This window comes from Aotus nancymaae, unplaced genomic scaffold (assembly GCF_030222135.1).
Source record: "Aotus nancymaae isolate 86718 unplaced genomic scaffold, 86718_ANA_hifiasm-v0.15.2.pri h1tg000012l, whole genome shotgun sequence".
Classification (NCBI taxonomy): domain Eukaryota; kingdom Metazoa; phylum Chordata; class Mammalia; order Primates; family Aotidae; genus Aotus; species Aotus nancymaae.
Genome location: NW_026988423.1, coordinates 28,997,580 through 29,020,981, shown reverse-complemented (window position 1 = coordinate 29,020,981; position 23,402 = coordinate 28,997,580). Strand labels below are relative to the sequence as shown.

The following is a 23,402-nucleotide window of genomic DNA, read 5'->3' as shown; positions in this document are numbered from 1 at the left end:
CTAGATGTTCCATTTGACTCTTTCTTGTGTCTTCTCTCCGTTCACATTTTCCTTTAACTTCCTAGGCATAGTTATAACAGATTTTTAAAAATTTTTTTGAGAGAGGATCACATTCTGTTACCCCCAGGCTGGAGTGCAGTGGCGCGATCTGGGCTCACTGCAACCTCTGCCTCCTGGGCTCAAGCAATTCTTCTATCTCAGCCTCCAGAGTAGCTGGGACTACAGGGGCATGCCACCATGTCCAGCTAATTTTTGTAGTCTTTGTAGAGACAGGGTCTCACCATGTTGCCCAGGCTGGTCGCAAACTCCTGCCTTGGCCTCCCAAAGTGCTGGGATTACAGGCATGAGACACTGTGTCCAGCCCAACAGTTGTTTTAAAGCATTATTTCACAAATACCATTTCTATCATTTTAAAATCTCTTTTTAGTAACCAATTTTTTTTTTTGGTCATGGGCCACATTCTCCTGCTTCTTGGTTGTTCTAGTAACTCTTTTTAAATAAAATAAAATAAAATAGACAAGTTCTCACTATGTTGTCCAGGCAGGCTGGTCTCAAACTCTTGGACTCAAGCAATCTATAAGGCAGGTTTTAATTTTTCTTTTATAGAGGAGGAATGTCCAGGAAAGGACGACTTAGTGACTTGTCCAAGGCTGCATGACCAGAGCCAGATCTTTAGACTCCTAAGCCTAGCATCTGTCTAGGATGTTATATTGCCTCTTGATTTCTGTTAGTCACCACAATAAAGTTCCTGAGAGAAAGCTTTGCAAAATATTGGAATGCATCACTGAGAGAATGTGTGGCTTTCCTTTTCAGAAGTCTTTAGAAATTGTAGACAGTCTCTTCAATCCTGCAATTAGGATTACAGAGGAGTCTATCCAACAAGAAAACGTTGTTACCTTGCTTTCTTTATAAAACCACTTAGTTTCTTTGCACATAAAAGACATTTAATTTAATTTTATTATTAGTCAATTAAGATGTCTCTGTTATGCTTAGGATAATTTCCCTACTTCTATTCATCAAACCACGTATTTCATTTCCAGCAAATTGCTTGAAAGATTTTTATAGATTTGTCCTGATTAACCCCACCATATTGTACTTTCTAGCACAGTCTTGATTTCTTTTGTACTCTTTACACTCCTTATAAATGATAGATTTTACAGTATCTTTGCATAAATTAACACTTTTCCAGAATTTAAGTCCCTTAAGAAAGAGAATTCAGTTTTGAGGAGTTTTAAGTTTCTTGGCAGCTCTCTAGCTAAAGCCTTTGGAGCAATTTCTGCCTTTTAGCTACTTTCTTTTGCCAGCACCTAGAAGAAAGGGGGAAGGGTCTTCTACAAACACTTTGACCTTACAGCATTTTTTTGGAAGATCATCTATAACGTATTCATCATCTGATAAATAATGATTATGTTAGTGTACCCCAAAGTATAGGACTTAAAATCTAGGTGGGTCTTATGGAATATAGTCATGAAATAATCAATGAATAGTATAAAATTGTATTAGGCTAAGCACACTAAGAGTGATATGGAAAAATGAGTGAATAGAAAGTCAAGAGAATGACTTACTTTAAGCTTATTTTTCAGTTTTTCTTCCCATGAAACTCTTGCTAACATTACTTCTCACTCTTGAAATTCTCTTCACCTTGGCTTCTGTGACATTTTATAAATTCCACTAATATGTACTAAATGAATATTCACGGGGGTATAATTTAATTCTCACAAACATCTGCAAATTTGATATTATTATCTCTATTTTTTTTAGACAAGGTTGCTGAGTCTTAATTGTGTTAAGTAACTTACTTAGGTTCACCCAGGAAATGAGCAACACAGTTGGAGTTTAATTCCAGACATTTTTATTCTCAAATTCTTGCTCTCAGTTGCTACGCTTCCTTTTTTATTTTTATTTTTTGACATTTCCTTTGGTCAATTTCCTTCTTCCATTATCTACTTGTTGGCATTTTTGAAAAAGTCAATCTTTGATTTTTTCTTTAAATACTCCTCCTTGTGGCCATTTCCCCATTTTTCTGTGACCACTTCTGCTCAGATGATTTCCCTATTTGTAACTCATCCCTTTACCCAAGTTCTGATTTTCAGTTTTCTACTTATTTCTGATCCTTGTCATTTGGAAGTCCTGTTAATATTTCATATTTTTGTCTAAAACTCAGCTAGTTACCCTCTCCCTCCTTATTTCTCCATTCTTGTCATTCTGTTCCTGTTTCCCTCGGCTTGAAATCTAAAACTCAGCTAGTTACCCTCTCCCTCCTTATTTCTCCATTCTTGTCATTCTGTTCCTGTTTCCCTCGGCTTGAAAACATAATCAAACTTAATGTATGTCTCCTCGTCTCTGTTTTTCTCTCTCCAAGCATTGCGATGCCAAATCCTGTTTTGCATTTCATTGTAATATCAAAACATGTGGCACTGTTCATCCTCTCTGTTTCTACTCTTGTGTAAAGCCTCTGAACTGATTTTCCTGCCTTTGGTTTCTTCCTGTTGTAGCCCATTGTGCAATTACTTTTATCCAAGGAGATAGTAATTGTTATTACTCTAATAAATAGTAAGTAAATTTTATTTATTTAATAAAATTAAATAAAAGTAATACACTTAAAATTGATAATTATTTATGAAATAATAAATAATAATAGATAACTATTTTGTGTGTCTTTGTGCTAGAAGGTGCATTATTTATTCATTAAAACAATCCTTTGAATTACCATTATTTTCCCCATTTTAAGATTACAACACTAGAAACTCATAGAAGGGTTAAACAAACTTGCCAAGATCACACAGTTTGTAAGTGTCAGAGATTTGAGCTGAGTTCTGCCAGATTCCAAAGTTAATGCTCTGAATTCTTATTCAACTAGGATACATTTCAGAATGAAAGGGGGAATATTAGTAATTATCTGAGATAATAGGCATAAACTGGGATGGTTCTAGAAAGGCCAGGACTTAGAATGACTTTGTAAGTTTTACATTCTACTTTCTCATCATTGATTACAGTCAAATAAATAAAGGGAATGGTTGAGCAGACTTTACTTTTGGGGTAAAGAACCATATACTCACCTTTGTACTCAAGTTCAGGGATGATCAGAGAACAGCCTCTTAGAAATATCCAGAATAAATGTGAGATACACAGGAAATGAGCTTAACAGGAAATTGAGAACTAAAGACACAACTTTGGCAATCATCCATATAGAGGATTTGTTGAAGCCACGAAACAAAGTAACTCACTGAGAATTTAAGGAAGCAGAAAAAGCGTGGAAGGCACAGAATTGAATCCTGGTAATGTGAAATATGAAGGGACAGAAGTAGAAAGATGAGCCAATTTGGGGAGGTGTTTCTATCAGACTATGCATTTCTTTCTGGCACAAACCATGCCTTTTGTATCCCTGACCTTGCATATTATACATGCTAAATACACTTATTAAATCAGTTTTATAGTGAGTACAATGCAGATCCATGTGACTGGTGATAGATGAATTTAATTCTATCTTCTTTCTCAGGACTTAATTGAGGCTATTTGAGTGCTATTGAATTGACTATTTCAAGTGCTGGCTCTTCTCTCTGACCAGGTTTGTGCTTCTTCTCATTGAGGTTGGGAAAATAGTAAGTTTAGCGATTGACTCCGTATCATACTGTCACCACTTGCTGGTCTACCAGAAGTCCGAGAGCTAACACACATGCATGAGACATACATGCAAAGATATTTTATCGTATGTAAATGTTCACGTGCTCTGTAATGTAACATATATAATATATATATAATATATAGTTTAAATAAGAAATAAATACAAGAAGAAAATCATTTTTCAGATAGTTTTTTTTTTTTTTTTTGCTTGCTGCTTGTATTGAAGTGAGTCATCAGGTAACACAGCTTTAAAGAAGCCTTGCCTAAGATGCATTTGGAAATGTAGTTGCCATGGCAATTGTCTCTGAAGTTAACAGACAAAATCTACCATAGAGCTTCCAAAGAACTTCCAATGTCTTCTTTGCACTTGGATCTGAAGGAAAGCTTGTTTTATGGACTTATGTACATTTTGTTTAATGAATTATTTTTCTCCATTTGTAACTTTTGTCCAATGGGACTGAGACAGGGATTGGGATCCATTAAGATCACTCGGGGTGTGGACAATTCTAAGTGTATAGTGACAGATGAGGCAACCTCACTGCTAAGACTGAGCTGAGGGTGAGCAAGTCTTCACTGACATAATGTGCACATCCTCATAAACACACACAGGCTTGTGTGCAGTGATTTCACTTGGACTTGTCTGAAGATGGACTTCTGCTTTTGTATTAAGATTTTATAACTTCTCCAAGAATATTTCTGCCATCGATGCAGGACTAAAAACATCTAATCTGTTGGCAAACTGAAGCTCAAATTTCCCCAAATAGAGATTTATTTCTTGGCTATGAAATCTATCATCCTTAATACACAAAATCCCCTGGTTAGGGGTGTGAAAGGCTAGTTGCCACAGGAAACTATATTAGTCCCTGTGTTAATGAAATCCTCTCCTAAAAATGGTTTTGACAATGTTTAGAGGAGCCAACTCTGGTGAATGGAGACAAAATTGGGTGCTCGCAGGGTCCCTTGCCCCTGTGATATTTGGAGTTGGACGGACAAGAGCTTGACTCAAGCTTCTGGAATCTATTAGCTGTGTGTGCTTCTCACTTTTAAAGTGGAGATTAACATGTCTAATTTATGAGGGTATTGTGAGAAATAAATGAGGCAAAATTGTCTGGACCTAGTTGTTGGATCGTTGGTGTCCGTATGAAGGTGCTGGGTCAAATACAGTGTTTGGTACACAGCCAGTTCTCAATATAAGGTAGCAAGAATTGTTTTTTCCCACATTGCCTTGTCCTTAATTGTGCTTAAAACGGTGTAACCCGAATGAAAGATTAGGTCATTAAAAACCCAAGGAAGTATTATCAATGGTGAAAACAAACATTTCCTTTTCCTTAGGGAAGGTTGTCTTTGGCAATGGCCCTGAGGGATCCTCTGTAACTACTCTGAGGTCTCTACTCCAGAATAAAACTCTCCAGATGCCTTTATCCACAGTGTTAGGAAAGAATGCTGTCTCATCTCTAGAAGCCGGGCAGAAGCCTTGGGGCAAAGCCACAATCAGAGATTGTGTTCTTCATCTCAGCAAAAGAATCAAGATAAATTGGAGGTTTTGATCCTCAAAGTGGAGAAGCAGAGCAGAGGGGGTCTGGGCTCAAAGTTGTCACTTTCTTTTCAGCAGGGTCATTTGGATTTCTGCAAAAGAGATGGGTGAGAGGCAGTAGAGAGCAGCACCGTGGCTCCAAACTGAAGTGGTGAGTGCCTGTCTGAGCCACTGGGTGCCACAGCAGAGTAGTTAAAATCGAGTTTCCCTGCTGCTGCAACTCAGTTGCACTGGGACTTTGTGCAAGTGGCTTAGGCTTGGTATCCTCATTTGTGGAATGGCGATGGTCATAATGCCACACAGCATTCAGATACATTTGGTAAATGTTTTCTTTTTTCTTAGTTTTTAATGAATAACTTTACATAATCACTCCATTATTATTATTCTCTACTAATTCCACAACCATGCCAGTAAAGACTGTGGACAACACAACGTAATCTCACTGTTCTGTCTAGTACAGACCCCAAATTAGAAGATCTGGAAAGGTCAAGTGGTTCCCACCTCTCCAAAGAAGGGCCCCTGGTTTTACCTGCTTGAACAAGGGCTGTAGAGGGAATGAAGTACACAGGGGAGGACCACAGGGAGGGTTGGAGGGTGGTCCTAGCTCAACTCTGCTCCTTTGTCACACCAGCCCTCACTCTGTAGGCAAATGTCACCCTCAGACAGTTACTAGGATGGCTAAAGGCACTTGGGGAAGGTGAAAACATAGACAAGGAAATAAGAAAATATCTTCTTGATATTTTCAAAATATCAAAAATCTCTCTGCTCCAATGTCATTCTTAAGAAGGGGAGGCCCCGGTCATGGCACATGTATACCTATGTAACAAACTGGCACATTCTGCACTTGTACCCCAGAACTTAAAGTATAATTAAAAAAAATAAAAAATAAATAAAAAAAGAAGGGGAGGATTTTCTCTTTTTTGTTCTCTCAGTGATTCTTTTTCCTTCACTTCCTAGAGGAGAATGCCTGCCGACAACTTCTCCTCCGTGACAGAGTTTATCCTCATAGGATTAACGGACCAGCCAGCACTCCAGATGCCCCTCTTCTTCCTGTTTCTAGGTTTCTACGTGGTCACTGCGGTGGGGAACCTGGGCTTGATAACCCTGATAGGGCTCAACTCTCACCTGCATATTCCCATGTACTTTTTCCTCTTCAACTTGTCCCTCATAGATTTTAGTTTCGCTACTGCTATCATTCCCAAAATGCTGATGAGTTTTGTCTCAAGGAAGAACATTATTTCCTTCACAGGTTGTATGACTCAGCTCTTCTTCTTCTGTTTCTTTGTCTTTTCTGAGTCCTTCATCCTGTCAGCAATGGCATATGACCGCTATGTGGCCATCTGTAACCCACTGTTGTACATGGTCACCATGTCTCACCAGGTGTGTTTGCTCCTTTTGTTGGGTGTCTATGGAATGGGGGTTTTTGGGGCTGTGGCCCATACAGGAAATATAGTGTTTCTAACCTTTTGTGCAGACAACCTTGTCAATCACTACATGTGTGACATCCTTCCCCTTCTTGAGCTCTCCTGCAACGGCTCTTACATAAATGTTCTGGTCATCTTTATTGTTGTGACCATTGGCATTGGGGTGCCCATTGTTGCCATTTTTATCTCTTATGGTTTTATTCTTTCCAGTATTCTCCACATTAGTTCTGCTGAGGGCAGGTCTAAAGCCTTCAGTACCTGCAGCTCCCACATAATTGCAGTTTCTCTTTTCTTTGGGTCAGGAGCTTTTATGTACCTCAAACCCCCTTCCATTTTACCCCTGGACCAGGGGAAAGTGTCCTCCCTGGTCTATACTATTGTGGTGCCAATGTTTAACCCATTAATCTATAGCCTGAGGAATAAGGATGTCAAACTTGCCCTGAAGAGAACCTTTTCCAGAATAAACTTCTCTTGAAAAAAAATTTAGAAACTGAGAAAAGAGATCCTAGAGTTTTTTTTTTATCAGAGTGTTTTTGTGATGATGATTTTTTTTCAGTGATGAATCTAAGGTTCAGTGTTTTCTATCCTATACATAGAGAAAATGTTAACTCTCTTTTCCAAGTGGATTTATTCTTCCCCACCATCACCCCCATCTCTTCCTTGTTTTATGAAAAAGTTTCTACACCTACAGAATATTCAATGTTGAATGGGGCTTAAGAATAATTTCATCTAGCCCCTTATATAATACACCACACATTGGAGACCCAGAAATATTTTCATATTTGCCCAGGAACATAAAATTACCAGGTGCCAGACTTGTGACTGGAATCCCTGCTTGAATCCCAAGCCACATTGTTTTCCTTTATGCTATTCTTTATTGCCTCATCTCTTTTTGAAAGATTTTATTTCACATGCTAGTTGACCTAACACATTTAAGTTATAAATATATTCACAGTAATTTCATGCTATTTTTCACAGGATAATTTTAATGTGTCACTTTTTGCAAGAACGTAGGAGGTGAAACGTTCTGTTGAGGTGGTCTTGGCAAAATGACAAGATCTGGTTTGATGAATTTTATAGTGTGTAAGTGGGAAGTATGTTAGGTTTCATATAGAAGTAAGCATGGTGCCCACTGACTTGGTGAGTGGAGACTTAGGGTTTAGAACAAGTTTAATGGTTTAGAACTTCCAAGGGAGAGCTATAAAATTTTAAGGGATGTAAAGATGTTGGGTGGAGATGTCATATGTTATTTTAAGACCAACAGAGACAGCATTTGGAGTTTCATTTCCTGGGTCCACTTGGGTGTTAGAGGTCTTAAGGAGAAGTATGTAGTTCAAGATGACTGGGAGCTGCACTATACACTATGGTAGTGACTAGCCATGCATGGCTATTGAACCCTTGAAATGTGATCATCCATGTTGATACATACTGTAAGTGTGCAATGTAAGTACAAAACACATTAGATCTTTGAAGAATTATAAAAAGTATAAAACAGCCCATTGATAATTTTTATATTAATTATATGTTGAAATAATAACATTTTGGATATATTATATTAAATAAAATACATCATTAAAATAATTTTGATTCAGTTTTTTAATATATATACTAGAAAATTTTAAATTACATACATGGTTTGCATTATATTTCTACTGGATGACACTGGTTTAGAGGAAGTGACAGAGCAGAAAATAGTTTGGGCACCTATCAGGGCAGCACCAAGCAGTTGCTTATTAGAAGAGGCAATTGATATTAAATTTTCAGGCCTTGCAGATAGCCATGATATTTTAATAATAGGACATGTGGTGAAGCGTTGGTGCTCTCTAGATAAGCTAATAAATCCACAATACTATGTAAAGGGAAATATAGCTGTATATAAAGAATCTAAACCCATCAGGAGTGGTAAACTTTCTTTGAGAAGCAATGATAAGTGAAATGCTAGGGAGATATTTTGACTTAGGAAGTCAAAATATTTGTATGGAAGTCCTCTTCTACTGGTAAATAAGGGAAGTTTGGAGAAATGTTTAGTTTGCACTATGATGATTCTGTTCAATGTTGGTGAAATGAAAAGAATAAGTGTACAGTGGGGGGGTTGTTGTTTAGATGGGATTTAATAGACCACTGAATACAGGGGGCCTATAATTTGGGAGTAGGGTGGGTGTGGTGGGTATGCAGTCCAATGTCAGTAATAAAATAAAATAGACACTACCTTTATGAAATGTTGTAGGATAACTTACAGTAAAGTGTACCAATTTTAAGTGTATAGATCATTGAACTTCTTCATATGTATATATGTACCTGTGTAACCACAACCCAGATTAAGATGTAAAATGCTTTCAACCACCTTAGAAGGTTTTCTCTTGTTCCTTCCCAGTGAACACTATCCTCTCTCAATTCCCACTCCCCAAGCTAGCCACTATCAGCATGTACTGCACTGTTTCTGGTTTCCTTTCCTCAATATAAAGGCTGTGATACTCAAATGTATTGTTGCATGTATGAAGAGATTAACATTATTATTTCATCACTGTGTAGTATTCCATTATGTGAATATATAATTATTTATCCTGTTAATGAACAGTTAGTTTTAAGTTTTTGCTTATTATAAATAAAGATTCTGTGAACATTTTTGAACATGTGTTTTGGTTGAACTATGGAAACATTTCTTTGGATATATAACTAGATGTGGGTTTGTTGGATAATAGGGTAGGCATACGATTTAGTTTTTATAAATACTTCCAAACTGTTTTCAAAAAGGTTTGAGTCAAAACAGGATTCAAATTCTTTATCAAGTTTTATTTATTTATTTTTATTTTTATTTTTATTTTAAATGTATATACTTTATTGCACTTTAGTTTCTGGGGTACATGTGTAGAACATGCAGGTTTGTTGCATAGTTACATACATGGCAATGTGGTTTGCTACCTCCATCCTCCTGTCGCCTATATCTGGCATTTGCCCCATGTTATCCCTCCCCAACTTCCTACTCCCTGCTGTCCCTCCCCTAGTCCCCCAACAGATCCCAGTGTGTGATGCTCCCCTCCCTGTGTCCATGTGTTCTCATTGTTCAACACCCGCCTATGAGTGAGAACATGCAGTGTTTGATTTTCTGTTCTTGTGTCAGTTTGCTGAGAATAATGGTTTCCAGATTCATCCATGTCCCTACAAAGGACACGAACTCATCATTTTTTATGGCTGCATAGTATTCCATGGTGTATATGTGCCACATTTTCCTCATCCAGTCTATCATTGATGGGCATTTGGGTTGGTTCCAGGACTTTGCTATTGTAAACAGTGCCACAGTGAACGTATGTGTGCATGTGTCTTTATAATAGAACGATTTATAATCCTTTGGATATATACCCAGTAATGAGATTGCTGGGTCAAATGGAATTTCTATTTCTAGGTTCTTAAGGAATCACCACACTGTCTTCCACAATAGTTGAACTAATTTACACTCCCAACAGTGTAAAAGCGTTCCTGTTTCTCCACATCCTCTCCAGCATCTGTTGTCTCCAGATTTTTTATCATTTTATTTTATTTTGTTTTTATTTCAAACTTTTTTTCTTTTTCCCTAACTATGTTTACATATTTCAAACTTTTATTTTAGGCTCAGAGGGTTTATGTACTGGTTTGTTACATGGGTAAATTGTGTGCTCCTGGGTTTGGTGTGCAGATTATTTTGTCATCAAAGTAATAAGCCTAATACCCATTTATCAGATTTTAAATTTTCAAATAATTCATAGCTTATCTTTTAATTCTATTAACAGAAGTTCTTATTTTAATGAAGTCCAATTTATCACTTTTTAAATTCATGAATTGTAGATTTGTTGTTATATCCAAAACTTTTTGTTTAAGAAATGTTACAGAGATTTTCTCCTACACCTTATTGCAGAAGTTTTGTAGGTTTTTACATTTGGATCTGTAACCCATTTTGAGTTTATCATTGTACATAGTATGAGGCATGGTTTATTAATTATTATTATTATCTAGAATAATAATATTTTTTGCACATAGCTTTCCAGTGGTTGTTCATCTTAGTTAAAAATCAGTTGATCCTATTTGTGAGAGTCTGTTTCTGTTCTCTCTCTTCTGTTCCTTTCATTTGTCTATCCTGAGGACAATACCACACAGTTTTGATTAGTGTAGCTTTAGGATAACCCTTGAAATCAGTTAGTGTAAGTCCTTCACCATCATTCACCTTTTAAAGAGTTGTTTTGGCTATGTTAGTTCCTTTAGATTTCCATATTAGGTTTTAGAATAAGCTTATAAATTCCAACAAAAATAAACTTCTGAGATTTTAATGGAGTTGTCTTGAATCTGCAGATCATTTTGGGGAGAACAGGCATTTGTACTCCCTGCAGCAGTGAATGACAGTGCCTATTTTCCTATAGTCTCTCCAACCCAGCATCTTCTCAGAATTTTCAAATTTTCCAACCTGATAGGTGTGAAACAGTTTTTGTGTTAATTTTGCATTTCTCTTACTATGAGAAAGATTAGGGATGTTTTCATGTATTTAATGGCCATTGGTATTCCCATATGGTATATTTTTTGTACCTTTTCCCCATTTTGCTGTTAGGATTTTGATTTTTTCAAGTTTTAAGAGAACAGTGTATTAGGGATAATAGTTTTTTGTCTGAGGTATAAGTTGTATGCATCTTTTTTTCCAATTTGTGATTTAGTTTTCGACTTTTCTTATGATGTAATTTTTTAAACTTAAATGTATTAATCTTTTATTGTTTCAGGTGTTTAAATCAAAGTTAGAAGTGTTTTGTCATTCTTAGCTTATGAAGAAATTCATTTTTTCATAATATTTTTATGAATTCATTCTTTTACATTGAGATGTTTTATCTATTTAAAAATGATACCAGTGTGTGATGTAAGGAATAGATCCAACTTTACCTTTTTTCTTCTGGTTATCCAGTTATTTTATCATCATTTATTAAGCAGTCCTTCTTTTTTCTACTTTTGAGCTCCTGTCTTTATCTTGTACTAAATTTCAAAGGCAACTGGACTATTTCTGTATTTTTCCACTCTGTTTCATTGGTCTATCTATCTACCCATAAGCCAATACCACACTGCTTTAACTGTAGAAGCTTCGTTATGTTTTCATATCTTGAGGGTAACCTCCCACATATTGTTCCTCTTTTTTAGGGATTTGCTGACTATCCATGTTTAACCATAATCTTTATAATTAATCTGTCTAGCTCCAGAAAAAACCCTGATGGCATATTTGCTGCACAGATGCATTTAAGATTGCATCTTAAATTTAGAAGTAAATTTATGGAGAATCAAAATCTTTGGATCTTGAGGCTTCCAGTCATAAACTGTGATATGTCTTTCCATTTCTTGTGGGTCTACTTTAGTATCTTTTAAGAGTGTTTCATAATTTTGTGTATTTTTTATTATAATTGTGCTTGGGAATTTTGTTTTATTTTGTCTACTATAATGAGAGTCTTAATATAATCATTAGATATGATTATTACTTACATATATGCATTCTATGTATTACTCTATGTTAATTCTACTTTTTAATGTAACTATTATTATTCGTAGAGATTTTTCCATAAATTCTCTCAGACTTTTCAAATACATAATAAATTACCTCTGTATAGAGATAGCTATAATTTTTTCTTTCTGATTCTTATGCCTCTTATTTATTTCCCATTTACAACTATATTTTTTAATAACTTTAATACAATATTAAATAATTGCTTACAGTGAAGCCTGTAAGCATCCTGGTTTTGATGCTAGTGTTTTCAAACTAAGTTGCTGACTTTGGGCTGAAATTTACATTTTTTAAAAAATTATACTTTAGGTTCTGGGATACATGTGCAGATCATGCAGGATTGTTGCATAGGTACATACATGGCAATGTGGTCTGCTGCCTCCATCCCCCCATCACCTATATCTGGCATTTTTCCCCATGTTATTCCTCCCCGACCTCCCTACCCCACCATTGTCCCTCCCTTGGCCCCCTCAACAGACCCCAGTATGTGATGCTCCCCTCACTGTGTCCAGTGTTCTCATTGTCAACACCCGCCTATGAGTGAGAACATGCAGTGTTTAATTTTCTGTTCTTGTATCAGTTTGCGAGAATGATGGTTTCCAGATTCATCCATGTCCCTACAAAGGACACAAACTCATCGTTTTTTATGGCTGCACAGTATTCCATGTGTATATATGCCACACTTTCCTTGTCCATTCTATTTTCAATGGGCATTTGGGTTGGATCCAGGTCTTTGCCATTGTAAACAGTTCTGCTATGAACATACATGTGCGTGTGTCTTTATAACAGAATGATTTATAATCCTTCGGGTATATACCCAGTAATGGGTATAATGGGTCAAATGGAATTTCTATTTCTAGTTCTTGAGGAAGTGCCACACTGTCTTCCACAATGGTTGAACTAGTTTACACTCCCTCCAACAGTGTAAAAGTGTTCCTATTTCTCCACATCCTCTCCAGCATCTGTTGTCTCCAGATTTTTTAATGATCACCATTCTAACTGGCATGAGGTGGTATCTCAATGTGGCTTTGATTTTCATTTCTCTAATAATCAGAGATGATGAGCATTTTTTCATATATATTTTGGCCTCATGTATGTCTTCTTTTGAAAAGTGTCTGTTGATATCCTTCTCCCACTTTTGGATGGGTTTGTTTGTTTTTTTCTTGTAAATCTGTTTTAGTTCTTTGTAGAATCTGGATATTAGCCCTTTGTCAGATGGGTAGATTGCAAAAATTTTTTCCCATTCTGTTGGTTGCTGGTTCACTCTAATGATTGTTTCTTTTGCTGTACAGAAGCTCTGGAGTTTAATTAGATCCCATTTTTCTATTTTGGCTTTTGTTGCCAATGCTTTTGGTGTTTTAGTCATGAAGTCCTTGCCTATGCTTATGTCCTGAATGGTTTTGCGTAAGTTTTCTTCTAGGGTTTTTATGGTGTTAGGTCTTATGTTTAAGTCTTTAATACATCTGGAGTTAATTTTAGTGTAAAGTATCAGGAAGGGGTCCAGTTCTTGCTTTCTGCACACTGCCTGCCAGTTTTCCCAACACCAGTTATTAAACAGGGACTCCTTTCCCCATTGCTTGTTTTTGTCAGGTTTGTCAAAGATCAGATTGTTGTAGACATGTGGGATTGCCTCCAAGGCCTCTGTTCTGTTCCATTCATCTATATCTCTGTTTTGGTACCAGTACTATGTTGTTTTGATTACTGTAGTTTTGTAGTATAGTTTGAAATCAGGTAGCATGATGCCTCCAGCTTTGTTCTTTTTACTTAGGATTGTCTTAGCTAGGTGGGCTCTCTTTTGGTTCCATATGAAGTTTAAGGTTTTTTTTCCAGTTCTGTGAAGAAGGTCATTGGCAGTTTGATGGGGATAGTGTTGAATCTAAAAATTACTTTGGGCAGTATGGCCATTTTCACCGTACTGATTCTTCCTAACCATGAGCATGGAATGTTTCTCCATTTGTTTGTGTCCTCTCTTATTTCCTTGAACAGTGGTTTGTAGTTCTCCTTGAAGAGGTCCTTTACATCCTTTGTTAGCTGTATTCCTAGGTATTTTATTCTCTTTGTAGCAATTGTGAATGGGAGTTCACTCATGATTTGGCTCTCTGTTAGTCTGTTATTGGTGCATAGAAATGCTTGTGGTTTCTGCACATTGATTTTATATCCTGAGACTTTGCTGAAGTTGCTTATCAGTTTAAGGAGATTTTGGGCTGAGATGATAGGGTCTTCTAAATATACAATCATGTCATCTGCAAATAGAGACAATTTGACTTCCTCTTTTCCTAACTGAATACCCTTTATTTATTATTTTTATTTTTTGCCTAATTGCTCTGGCTAGAACTTCCAATACTATATTGAATAGGAGTGGTGAGAGAGGGCATCCTTGTCTAGTGCCAGCTTTCAAAGGGAATGCGTCCAGTTTTTACCCATTCAGTATGATATTGGTTGTGCGTTTGTCATAAATAGCTTTTATTATTTTGAAATACATTCCTTTGATACCTAGTTTATTGAGAGTTTTTAGCATAAATGGGCTGTTGACTTTTGTCGAAGGCCTTCTCTGCATCTATTGAGATAATCGTGTGGTTTTTGTCTTTGGTTCTGTTTATGTGGTGGATTACATTTATGGACTTGCATATGTTGAACCAGCCTTGCATCCCTGGAATGAAACCTACTTGATTGTGATGGATAAGCTTTTTGATGTGCTGTTGCAATCGGTTTGCCAGTATTTTATTGAAGATTTTTACATCTATGTTCGTCATAGATATTGGCCTGAAGTTTTCCTTTTTTGTTGAGTCTCTGCCAGGTTTTGGTATCAGGATGATGTTGGTCTCCTGAAATGATTTGGGAAGGATTCCCTCTTTTTGGATTGTTTGAAATACTTTCAGAAAGAATGGTACCAGCTCCTCTTTGTACATCTGGTAGAATTCGGCTGTGAATCCATCTGGACCTGGACTTTTTTTGGTTGGTAGGCTATTAATTGCTGCTTCAATTTCAGCCCTTGTTATTCGTCTGTTCAAGATTTCAACTTCTTCCTGGTTTAGAATTGAGAGGGTGCAAATGCCCAGGAATTTATCCATTTCTTCCAGGTTTATTGGTTTATGTGCATAAAGTTGTTTGTAGTAATCTCTGATGGTAGTCCGTATTTCTATGGAATCAGTGGCGACATCCCCTTTATTGTTTTTTATTGCAACTATTTGATTCTTCTCTCTTTTCTTTTTTATTAATCTGGCTAGTGGTCTATTTTGTTGATCTTTTCAAAAAACCAGCTCCTGATTTATTAATTTTTTGAAGAGTTTTTTTTGTGTCTCTCTCTCCTTCAGTTCTCCTCTGATCTTAGTTATTTCTTGTCTTCTGCTAGCTTTTGAGTTTTTTTGATCTTGCTCCTCTAGCTCTTTCAATTTTGATGATAGTGTTTTGATTTTCAATCTTTTCTCACTTCTCTGGTGGGCATTTATTGCTATAAATTTCCCACTAGACACTGCTTTAAATGTGTCCCAGATATACTGGTATGTTGTGTCTTCGTTCTCGTTGGTTTTGAAGAACATCTTAATTTCTGCCTTCATTTCATTGTTTATCCAGTTGATGTTCAGGAGCCAGTTGTTCAGTTTCCATGAAGTTGTGCAGTTCTAAGTTAGTTTCTTAATTCTGAGTTCTAATTTGATTACACTGTGCTGTGAGAGACTGTTTGTTGTGATTTCTGTTCTTTTGCATTTGCTGAGGAGTGATTTACTTCCAATTTTGTGGTCAATTTTAGAGTAGGTGCCTTGCGGTGCTGAGAAGAATGTATATTCTGTGGATTTGGGGTGGAGATTTCTGTAGATGTCTGTTAGGTCTGCTTGGTCCAGATCTGAGTTCAAGTCCTGGATATCCTTGTTAATTTTCTGTCTCATTGATCTGTCTAATATTGATAATGGCATGTTAAAGTCTCCCACTAATATTGTGTGGGAGTCTAAGTCTCTTTGTAGGTCATTAAGAACTTGCTTTATGTACCTGGGTGCTCCTGTATTGGGTATGTATATATTTAGGATCGCTAGTTCTTCTTGATGCATTGATCCTTTCACCATTATGTAATGCCCTTCTTTGTCTCTTTTGATGTTTGTTGGTTTAATGTCCATTTTATCAGAGATTAGCATTGCAACTCCTGCCTTTTTTTGCTCTCCATTTGCTTGATACATCTTCCTCCATCCCTTTATTTTTAGCCTATGTGTGTCCTTGCATGTGAGATGGGTTTCCTGAATACAGCACACCAATGAATTTTGACTTTTTATCCAATTTGCCAGTCTGTGTCTTTTGTTTGGAGCATTTAGTCCATTTACATTTAAGGTTAATGTTGTTATGTGTGAATTTGATCCTGCCATTTTGATGCTAGCTGGATGTTTTGCCTGTTAGTTGTCACATTTTCTTCATTGTGTTGATGGTCTTCACCATTTGGTACATTTTTGAAGTGGCTGGTACTGGTTGTTCCTTCCTTGTTTAGTGTTTCTTTCAGGAGTTCTTGTAAGGCAGGCCTGGTGGTGACAAAATCTCTCAGCAATTGCTTGTCCATAAAGGATTTTCTTTCTCCTTCACTTATGAAGCTTAGTTTGGATGGATATGAAATTCTAGGTTGAAAGTTCTTTTCTTTAAGGATGTTGAATATTGGCCCCCACTCTCTTCAGATTTGTAGGGTTTCTGCTGAGAGATCTGCTGTGAATCTGATGGGCTTCCCTTTGTGGGTAACCTGACCTTTCTCTCTGACTGCCCTTTGCATTTTTTCATTCATTTTAACCCTGGTGAATCTGATGATTATGTGCCTTGGGGTTACTTTTCTTGAGGAATATCTTTGTGGTGTTCTCTGTATTTCCTGGACTTGAATGTTGGCCTGCCTTGCTAGGTTGGGGAAGTTCTCCTGGATAATATCCTGAGGAGTGTTTTCCAGCTTGGATTCATTCTCTCCATCACATTCAGGTATACCTATCAAACGTAGATTAGGTCTTTTCACATAATCCCATATTTCTTGGAGGCTTTGCTCATTTCTTTTCACACTTTTTTCTCTATTCTTGCCTTCTCATTTTATTTCATTGAATTGGTCTTCAATCTCTGATATCCTTTCTTCTGCTTGGTTGATTTGGCTATTGAAACTTGTTTATGCTTTGCAAAGTTCTTGTGCTGTGTTTTTCAGCTCCAGCAAGTCGTTTACATTCTTCTCTAAGCTGTTTATTCTAGTTAACATCTCATCTAACCTTTTTTCTAGGTTCTTAGTTTCTTTTAGCTCTGACAAGTTTGTTATTATCCATCTTCCAAAGCCTCTTTCTGTCAGTTTATTAGATTCATTCTCTATCCATCTTTAATCCTTAGCTGGTGAGGAGATGTGATCCCTTGGAGGAGGAGAGGCATCCTGGTTTTTGGTGTTTTCATCCTTTTCATACTGGTTTCTTCCCATCTTGTGGCTTTATCTATGTGTGGTCTTTGTAGTTGGTGACTTTCGGATAGGTCCTCTGAGTGGTTGTCCTTTCTGTTGATGTTCAAGTGATTTCTTTCTGTTTCTTAGTTTTCCTTCTAACAGTCAGGCTCCTCTGCTGCAGGACTGCTCAAGGTCCACTCCAGACCCCACTTGCCTGGGGATTATTCACAGGGGCTGCAGAACAGCAAGGGTTGCTGCCAGTTTCTTCCTCTGCTATCCTCATCCCAGAAGGGTACCCACCAGATGTCAGCCTGAGCTCTCCTTTATGAGGTGTCTCTTTGTGTTTATGGGGGTCTGGGAGTTGTTTGAGGAGACAGTCTATCCCATATAGGTGCTCAAGTGCTGTCCTGGGAGCTCTGTTGTTCCATGCAAAGCTGCTGGGCAGGTACCTTTAAGTCTGCTGCAGTGGAACTCATAAACACCTCTTTTCCCAGGTGCTCTGTCCTAGGAAAGTCAGCTTTATTTATAAGCTCCTGCCGTGCTGCTGCCTTTTTCACAGATGCCCTGCCCCACATGGAGTAGTCTAGTCACAGTCTGCCAGCAGAGGTGTTGCTGAGCTGCCGCAGGCTCGGCCCAGCTACTGTGTGAACTGCCTCGGTAGTGGTGGACTGTCGGTAATGGCAGACACCCTTCCCTCCACTGAGCTAGACTGTCCTGGATCCAGCTGCACTTTGTGTGAAACTCTCAATCCAGAGCGTTTTGGATTGCTTGTTTTGTGGGGTTGGTCCCCGCAGAGCCAGATCCCCTGGATCCCTATCTCAGCCCCTTCCCTTTCAGTTGAATGGGTGGCTCTGTCTCCCAGGCACTCCAGGAGTCAGTCAAAATGGCCACCCAGACTTGTGTGTTTCTGTGGATCGATGCGGCACTGGCTGAAACTGCTGTGCTGAAATCTTGTGGAGCTTTTCAGCCTGGGTATCTCCCGCTCTGTGGGCAGTGAAAACTTATTTGGAAATGTCGTGGGCGCTCACCCTCTGAGCTGTTCTCACAGGGAACTGCACTCCGGAGGGGTTCCTATTCGGCCATCTTGGATCCTCCCTGAAATGTACATATTTTACTATCTTAAAGAAGTATTCATCATTCCTTGATTTAAGGAATAGTTTTAAAACATGAATGGAAACAAGAGGAGGGCAAGATGGCCAACTAGATACAGCCAGGTGAAGCACCTTTTACTAAGGGACTGAGATGACTGGTATGCTCCTAACAGATCTTCAGAGGGAAGGCACTGAGGGTGGATGGAGGGAAGACACAGAAGCTGGACTGAACGGGGAGAAAGCTGGGAAGCTGCATGGGGCTTCCATGCACCAGGACTCATTCCTGGCCCCCAAACAGCTCTAGGGGAATGAGTGAGTTGAACTGGCAAGGAACAACCTGCTCTCACCACAGGTCTCTGGAACCCCAGCAGAAGGAGACCTCTCGGCCACCATGGACACTCTAGTTGGCAGGAAGGGCTGCTTAGAGAAGTGATGGGGGGAGCAAGCCAGGTGATGAGCCCAGAGGGTTTGGTGTGGGAGTATCTGCAGCAGAGCATGGGCAGGAACAGCCATTCCCCTAGGCTCAACTTACTCCCATAGGAGATGTTAGCCCAAGGAGGACAGTCAGACCTCCACTCTGCAGGGCAGTTTTGCCCATCAGACAGGACTGGTTTGACCTGAGCAACCCTTGGTCCGCTGGCCTCTCCTGGGTCCTCAGCCTGGTTGCACCTGCTTGGAGGGCAGTCTCAGGTACCTGGGGCCTGCTTTATAGCTTCTGCACTGGCAGACTGTGCCTGAGTGGTGGAGAGCTCCCAAAGGGCAGCCTCTATGGCCACACAGCAGCCCACATGCTCCCTCCGTCCTCATATGGTAGCTTCCTTCAGGCCCATGGCAGCTCCCCACATTGCTTTGCTGGTGAGTGCCTACATGGGAAGGTTTTGCTTTCCTTGCCCTGCCAGTGTGCAGGAGTGCAGTCTGCCCTGTCATTCCCTGACTGCTGTTGTAGACAGAGCCTTGGAGGCACAGACCCAGTCAGTCCTACTCCTGCCAGTGCCCCACCATTGTGTTAACAGTGGATCCTCCCTTGCCCCGAGTGATCACTCCTGCTTGTGGGGCACAGAGGAGGCACCCAGACCTGTGCCTACAAGTGCCCCACCCCCGAACCAACACCACTTTCAGTGTGACTGTGCACACAGTTGCCAGCAAGGCCCCCCTCCCCCAGCTATGTTGCTTCTGCCACTGTGGTGAACATCTGCAGGAAGGCAGGCATCCCAGCACACATAAGCACTCTGCTGCAGCTGTCGTTACCTCTACTACTGGCATGTATGAACAAGGACAGATCACACTGTCACTGCACTATGAAACGCTTTGGCTGACACTACCCATTACAGTGTAGTGACCAGCAGTCCAGGAACACCTCATCCCCAATCAGTGTAGTGCATTACTAAACTTAAGGAGCCAAAAAATAAAGTTGGTGCCCAATACAAGTCCCCCAGAGTTAGAGCACACAGTCCAGGAGCTGGGAGCTGAATGTTGGCCCCTAAAATCTCTCAGATACAAAGCCAGTCAGCTGAATCCACCTTATATCACAATCAAACCCTCAAGGTCATCAAATAGGATAAAAAGAAAATCCATCCAAAGGTCAGCAACCTCAAAGACTGAAGGTAGATAAGCCCACAAAGATGAAAAAGAATCAGTACAAGAATCCTGATGACACAATGAATCAGAGTACTTTCTTTCCTCCAAGCAACTACATCACCTCTCCAGCAAAGGGTCAGAACTGGGCTGAGAATGCTTGAAATGACAGAAATAGAATTCAGAATATTTATAGGAATGAAGATCATTGTGCTACAGGAGTACATTGAAACCCAAACCAAGGAAGCTAAAAATAATGAGAAAACAATGCAGGAGCTGACAGACAAAATAACCAGCATAGAAAGAACATAACTGACCTGATAGGGCTGAAAAACACAGTGCAAGAATTTTGTAATGCAATCAATAATAAGTATTAACAGCAGAATAGACCAAGTGGAGAAAAGAATCTCAGAACTTGAAGCCCAGCTTTCTGAAACAAGACAGTTAGAGACAAGAATAGAACAAAAAGAATGATTAAAAACTCTGATAAATATGAGATTATGTAAAGAGATAAAATCTATGACTCATTGGTGTCCCCAAAAGAGATGAGGAGAATGGAACAAACTTGGAAAACATATTACAGGATATCATTCATGAGAACTTCCCCAATCTAGCTAGAGAGGGCAACATTCAAATTCAGGAAATACAGAGCGCCCTGGTAAGATACTTCACAAGAAGATCATCCCCAAGACACATAATCATCAGATTCTCTAAGGTCAAAATGAAAGAGAAAATGTTAAAGGTAGCTAGAGAGAAAGGTCATGTCACCTATAAAGGAAGCCCATTAGACTATCAGTGGACCTCTCATCAGAAACCCTAACAAGCCAGAAGATTTTGGAGGCCAATATTCAACATTCTTAAAGAAAAGAAGTTCCAACCCAGAATTTCCTATCTGACCAAATTAAGCTTCCTAAATGAAGGAAAAATAAGATCTTTTTCAGACAAGCAAATGCTGAGGGAATTTGTTACCACCACACCTACCTTAACAAGAGCTCCTGAAGGAGGCACTAAATATGGAAAGACCATTACTAGCCACTACAAAAACACACTGAAGCACACAGACCAGTGACACTATAAAACAACTACAAAAACAAGCTTGCAAACTAATCAGCTAACATCATGATGACAAGATCAAATCCATACATGTCAATACTAACCTTAAATGTACATGGGCTAAATGCCTCAATTAAAAGATACAGAGTGGCAAGCTGGATAAAGAACCAAGACCGAGTGGCAAGCTGGATAAAGAACCAAGACCTACTGGCATGCTGTCTAAAAGAGACCCATCTCATGTGCAATGAGGCTCAAAATGAAGAGATGGAGAAAAATCTACCTAGCAAAAGGAAAACAGAAAAAGCAGGGGTTGCAATCCTAGTTTCAGGCAAAACAGACTTTAGAAAGCCCAGGAACAGATGGATTAACAGCTGAATTCTACCAGATGTACAAACAAGAGCTGGTACCATTCCTGCTGAAACTATTCCAAAAAGTTGAAGAGGAGGGGCTTCTACCTAACTCATTCTATGAAGCCAGTATCATCCTGATACCAAAAGCTAGCAGAGACACAATAGAAAAAGAAAACTTCAGGCCAATATCCTTGAATATCAATGCAAAAATCGCCAACAAATTACTGGTAAATACAGCAGCATTTTAGAAAGCTTATCCACCATTATCAAGTAAGCTTTATCCTTGAGAGGCAAGTTTGGTTCAACATATGCGTATCAATAGATGTAACTCATCACATAAACAGAACTGAAGACAAAAACCACACAATGATCTCAATAGATGCAGAAAAGGCTTTGGATAAAATTCAACACCACTTCATGTTAAAAAAAACTCTCTGTACACTAGGTATTGAAGGAACAAACCTAGTAATGATAAGATCCATCTGTGACAAACCACAGCTGACATCATACTGAATGGGCACAAGCTGGAAGCATTTCCCTTGAAAACCTGCATAAGACAAGGATGCCTTCTTTCACCACTCCTTTTCAACATTGTATTGGAGTCCTAGCTAAGGCAATCAAGCGAGAGAAAGAAATTAAGGGGATACAAAAAGGAAACAGTCAAGCCAATGGCCAAATCAGGAATGCAATCTCATTCACAACTCTCTCTCTTACACACACACACACACACACACACACACACACACACACACACACAGAGTACCTAGAAATACAGGTAACCAGGGAGGTAAAAGATCTTTACAAGAAGAACTACAAAACACTGCTCAAAGAAATCAGAGATGACACAAGCAAAAGGAAGCACATTCCATGCTCGTGAATAGAAATAATCAATATTATTAAAATGGCCATACTTTCCAAAGCAATTTATAGATTCAATCCTATTCTTATTAAGCTACGACTGACATTCTTCACAGAACTAGAAGAAACTAGTCTAGTTTAAAATTCATATGAAACAAAAAAAAGAGCCTGAATAGTCAAGGCAATTATAAGCAAAAAGAACAAAACTGGAGGCATCATGCTACTTGACTTCAAACTATACTACAGGGTTACAGTAACCAAAACAGCATGATACTGATAAAAAACATACATATACAACACAGCATGTTGCTAACGTATCAACACAGACAATGGATCTATGTCATGCAGCTGCAGTTGCTGCAGCTACTACTGCTCTCCACACCATTCCACAGTATAAATATGCTGCAGGAGTTTGCAATCCTCAGCAACATCTTAATGCACAGCCACAAGTTACAATGCAACAGCCTGCTGTTCATGTACAAGGTCAGGACGCTTTGACTGCTTCCTTGTTAGCATCTGCCCCACCTCAAGAAGAAGAGCAAATATTGGGAGAATGGCTGTTTCCTCTTATTCAAGCTATGCACCCTTCTCTTGCTGGTAAAATCCCTGGCATGTTGTTGGAGACTGATGATTCAGAACTTCTTCATATGCTCGAGTCTCCAGAGTCACTCTGTTCTAAGGCTGAGGAAGCTATAGCTGTACTACAGACCCACCAAGCTAAAGAAGCTGCCCAGAAAGCCATTAACAGTGCCACTGGTGTTCCAGCTGTTTAAAATTGACCAGGGACCACGAAAAAACTTGTGCTTCACTGAAGAAAATCTAAACATTGAAAAAGTTAAATATTATGGGAAAAAATGTAAAATATAAAGTAAGTAAAAAAGAGAAAACTTTGAACTTTATGTACCAACCAAATACCAGGTCTAGCAAACATAATGCTAGTCCTAGATTACTTATTGATTTAAAATCAAAAAGCACCCACAAAATAGTAAATATAAAAACAAATTAATGTT

The 23,402-nt window shown here is 38.7% G+C and overlaps 2 protein-coding genes across 2 annotated transcripts; both read left to right on the top strand.

Moving 5' to 3' along the window:
- Nucleotides 1-6,121: 6,121 nt before the first annotated feature.
- Nucleotides 6,122-7,057, top strand: LOC105729741 (olfactory receptor 8B12-like). The gene has a single exon (XM_012470654.2). It carries the CDS (start codon nucleotides 6,122-6,124, stop codon nucleotides 7,055-7,057), a length of 936 nt encoding a protein of 311 aa, XP_012326077.2.
- A 14,512-nt stretch (nucleotides 7,058-21,569) lies between these two features.
- On the top strand, nucleotides 21,570-23,165 carry LOC105729656 (polyadenylate-binding protein 1). The gene is made up of 2 exons (XM_064375292.1): nucleotides 21,570-21,761; nucleotides 22,659-23,165. The coding sequence occupies exons 1-2, from the start codon at nucleotides 21,570-21,572 to the stop codon at nucleotides 23,163-23,165; spliced, it is 699 nt and encodes a 232-aa protein (XP_064231362.1).
- The last annotated feature ends 237 nt before the right edge of the window (nucleotides 23,166-23,402 follow it).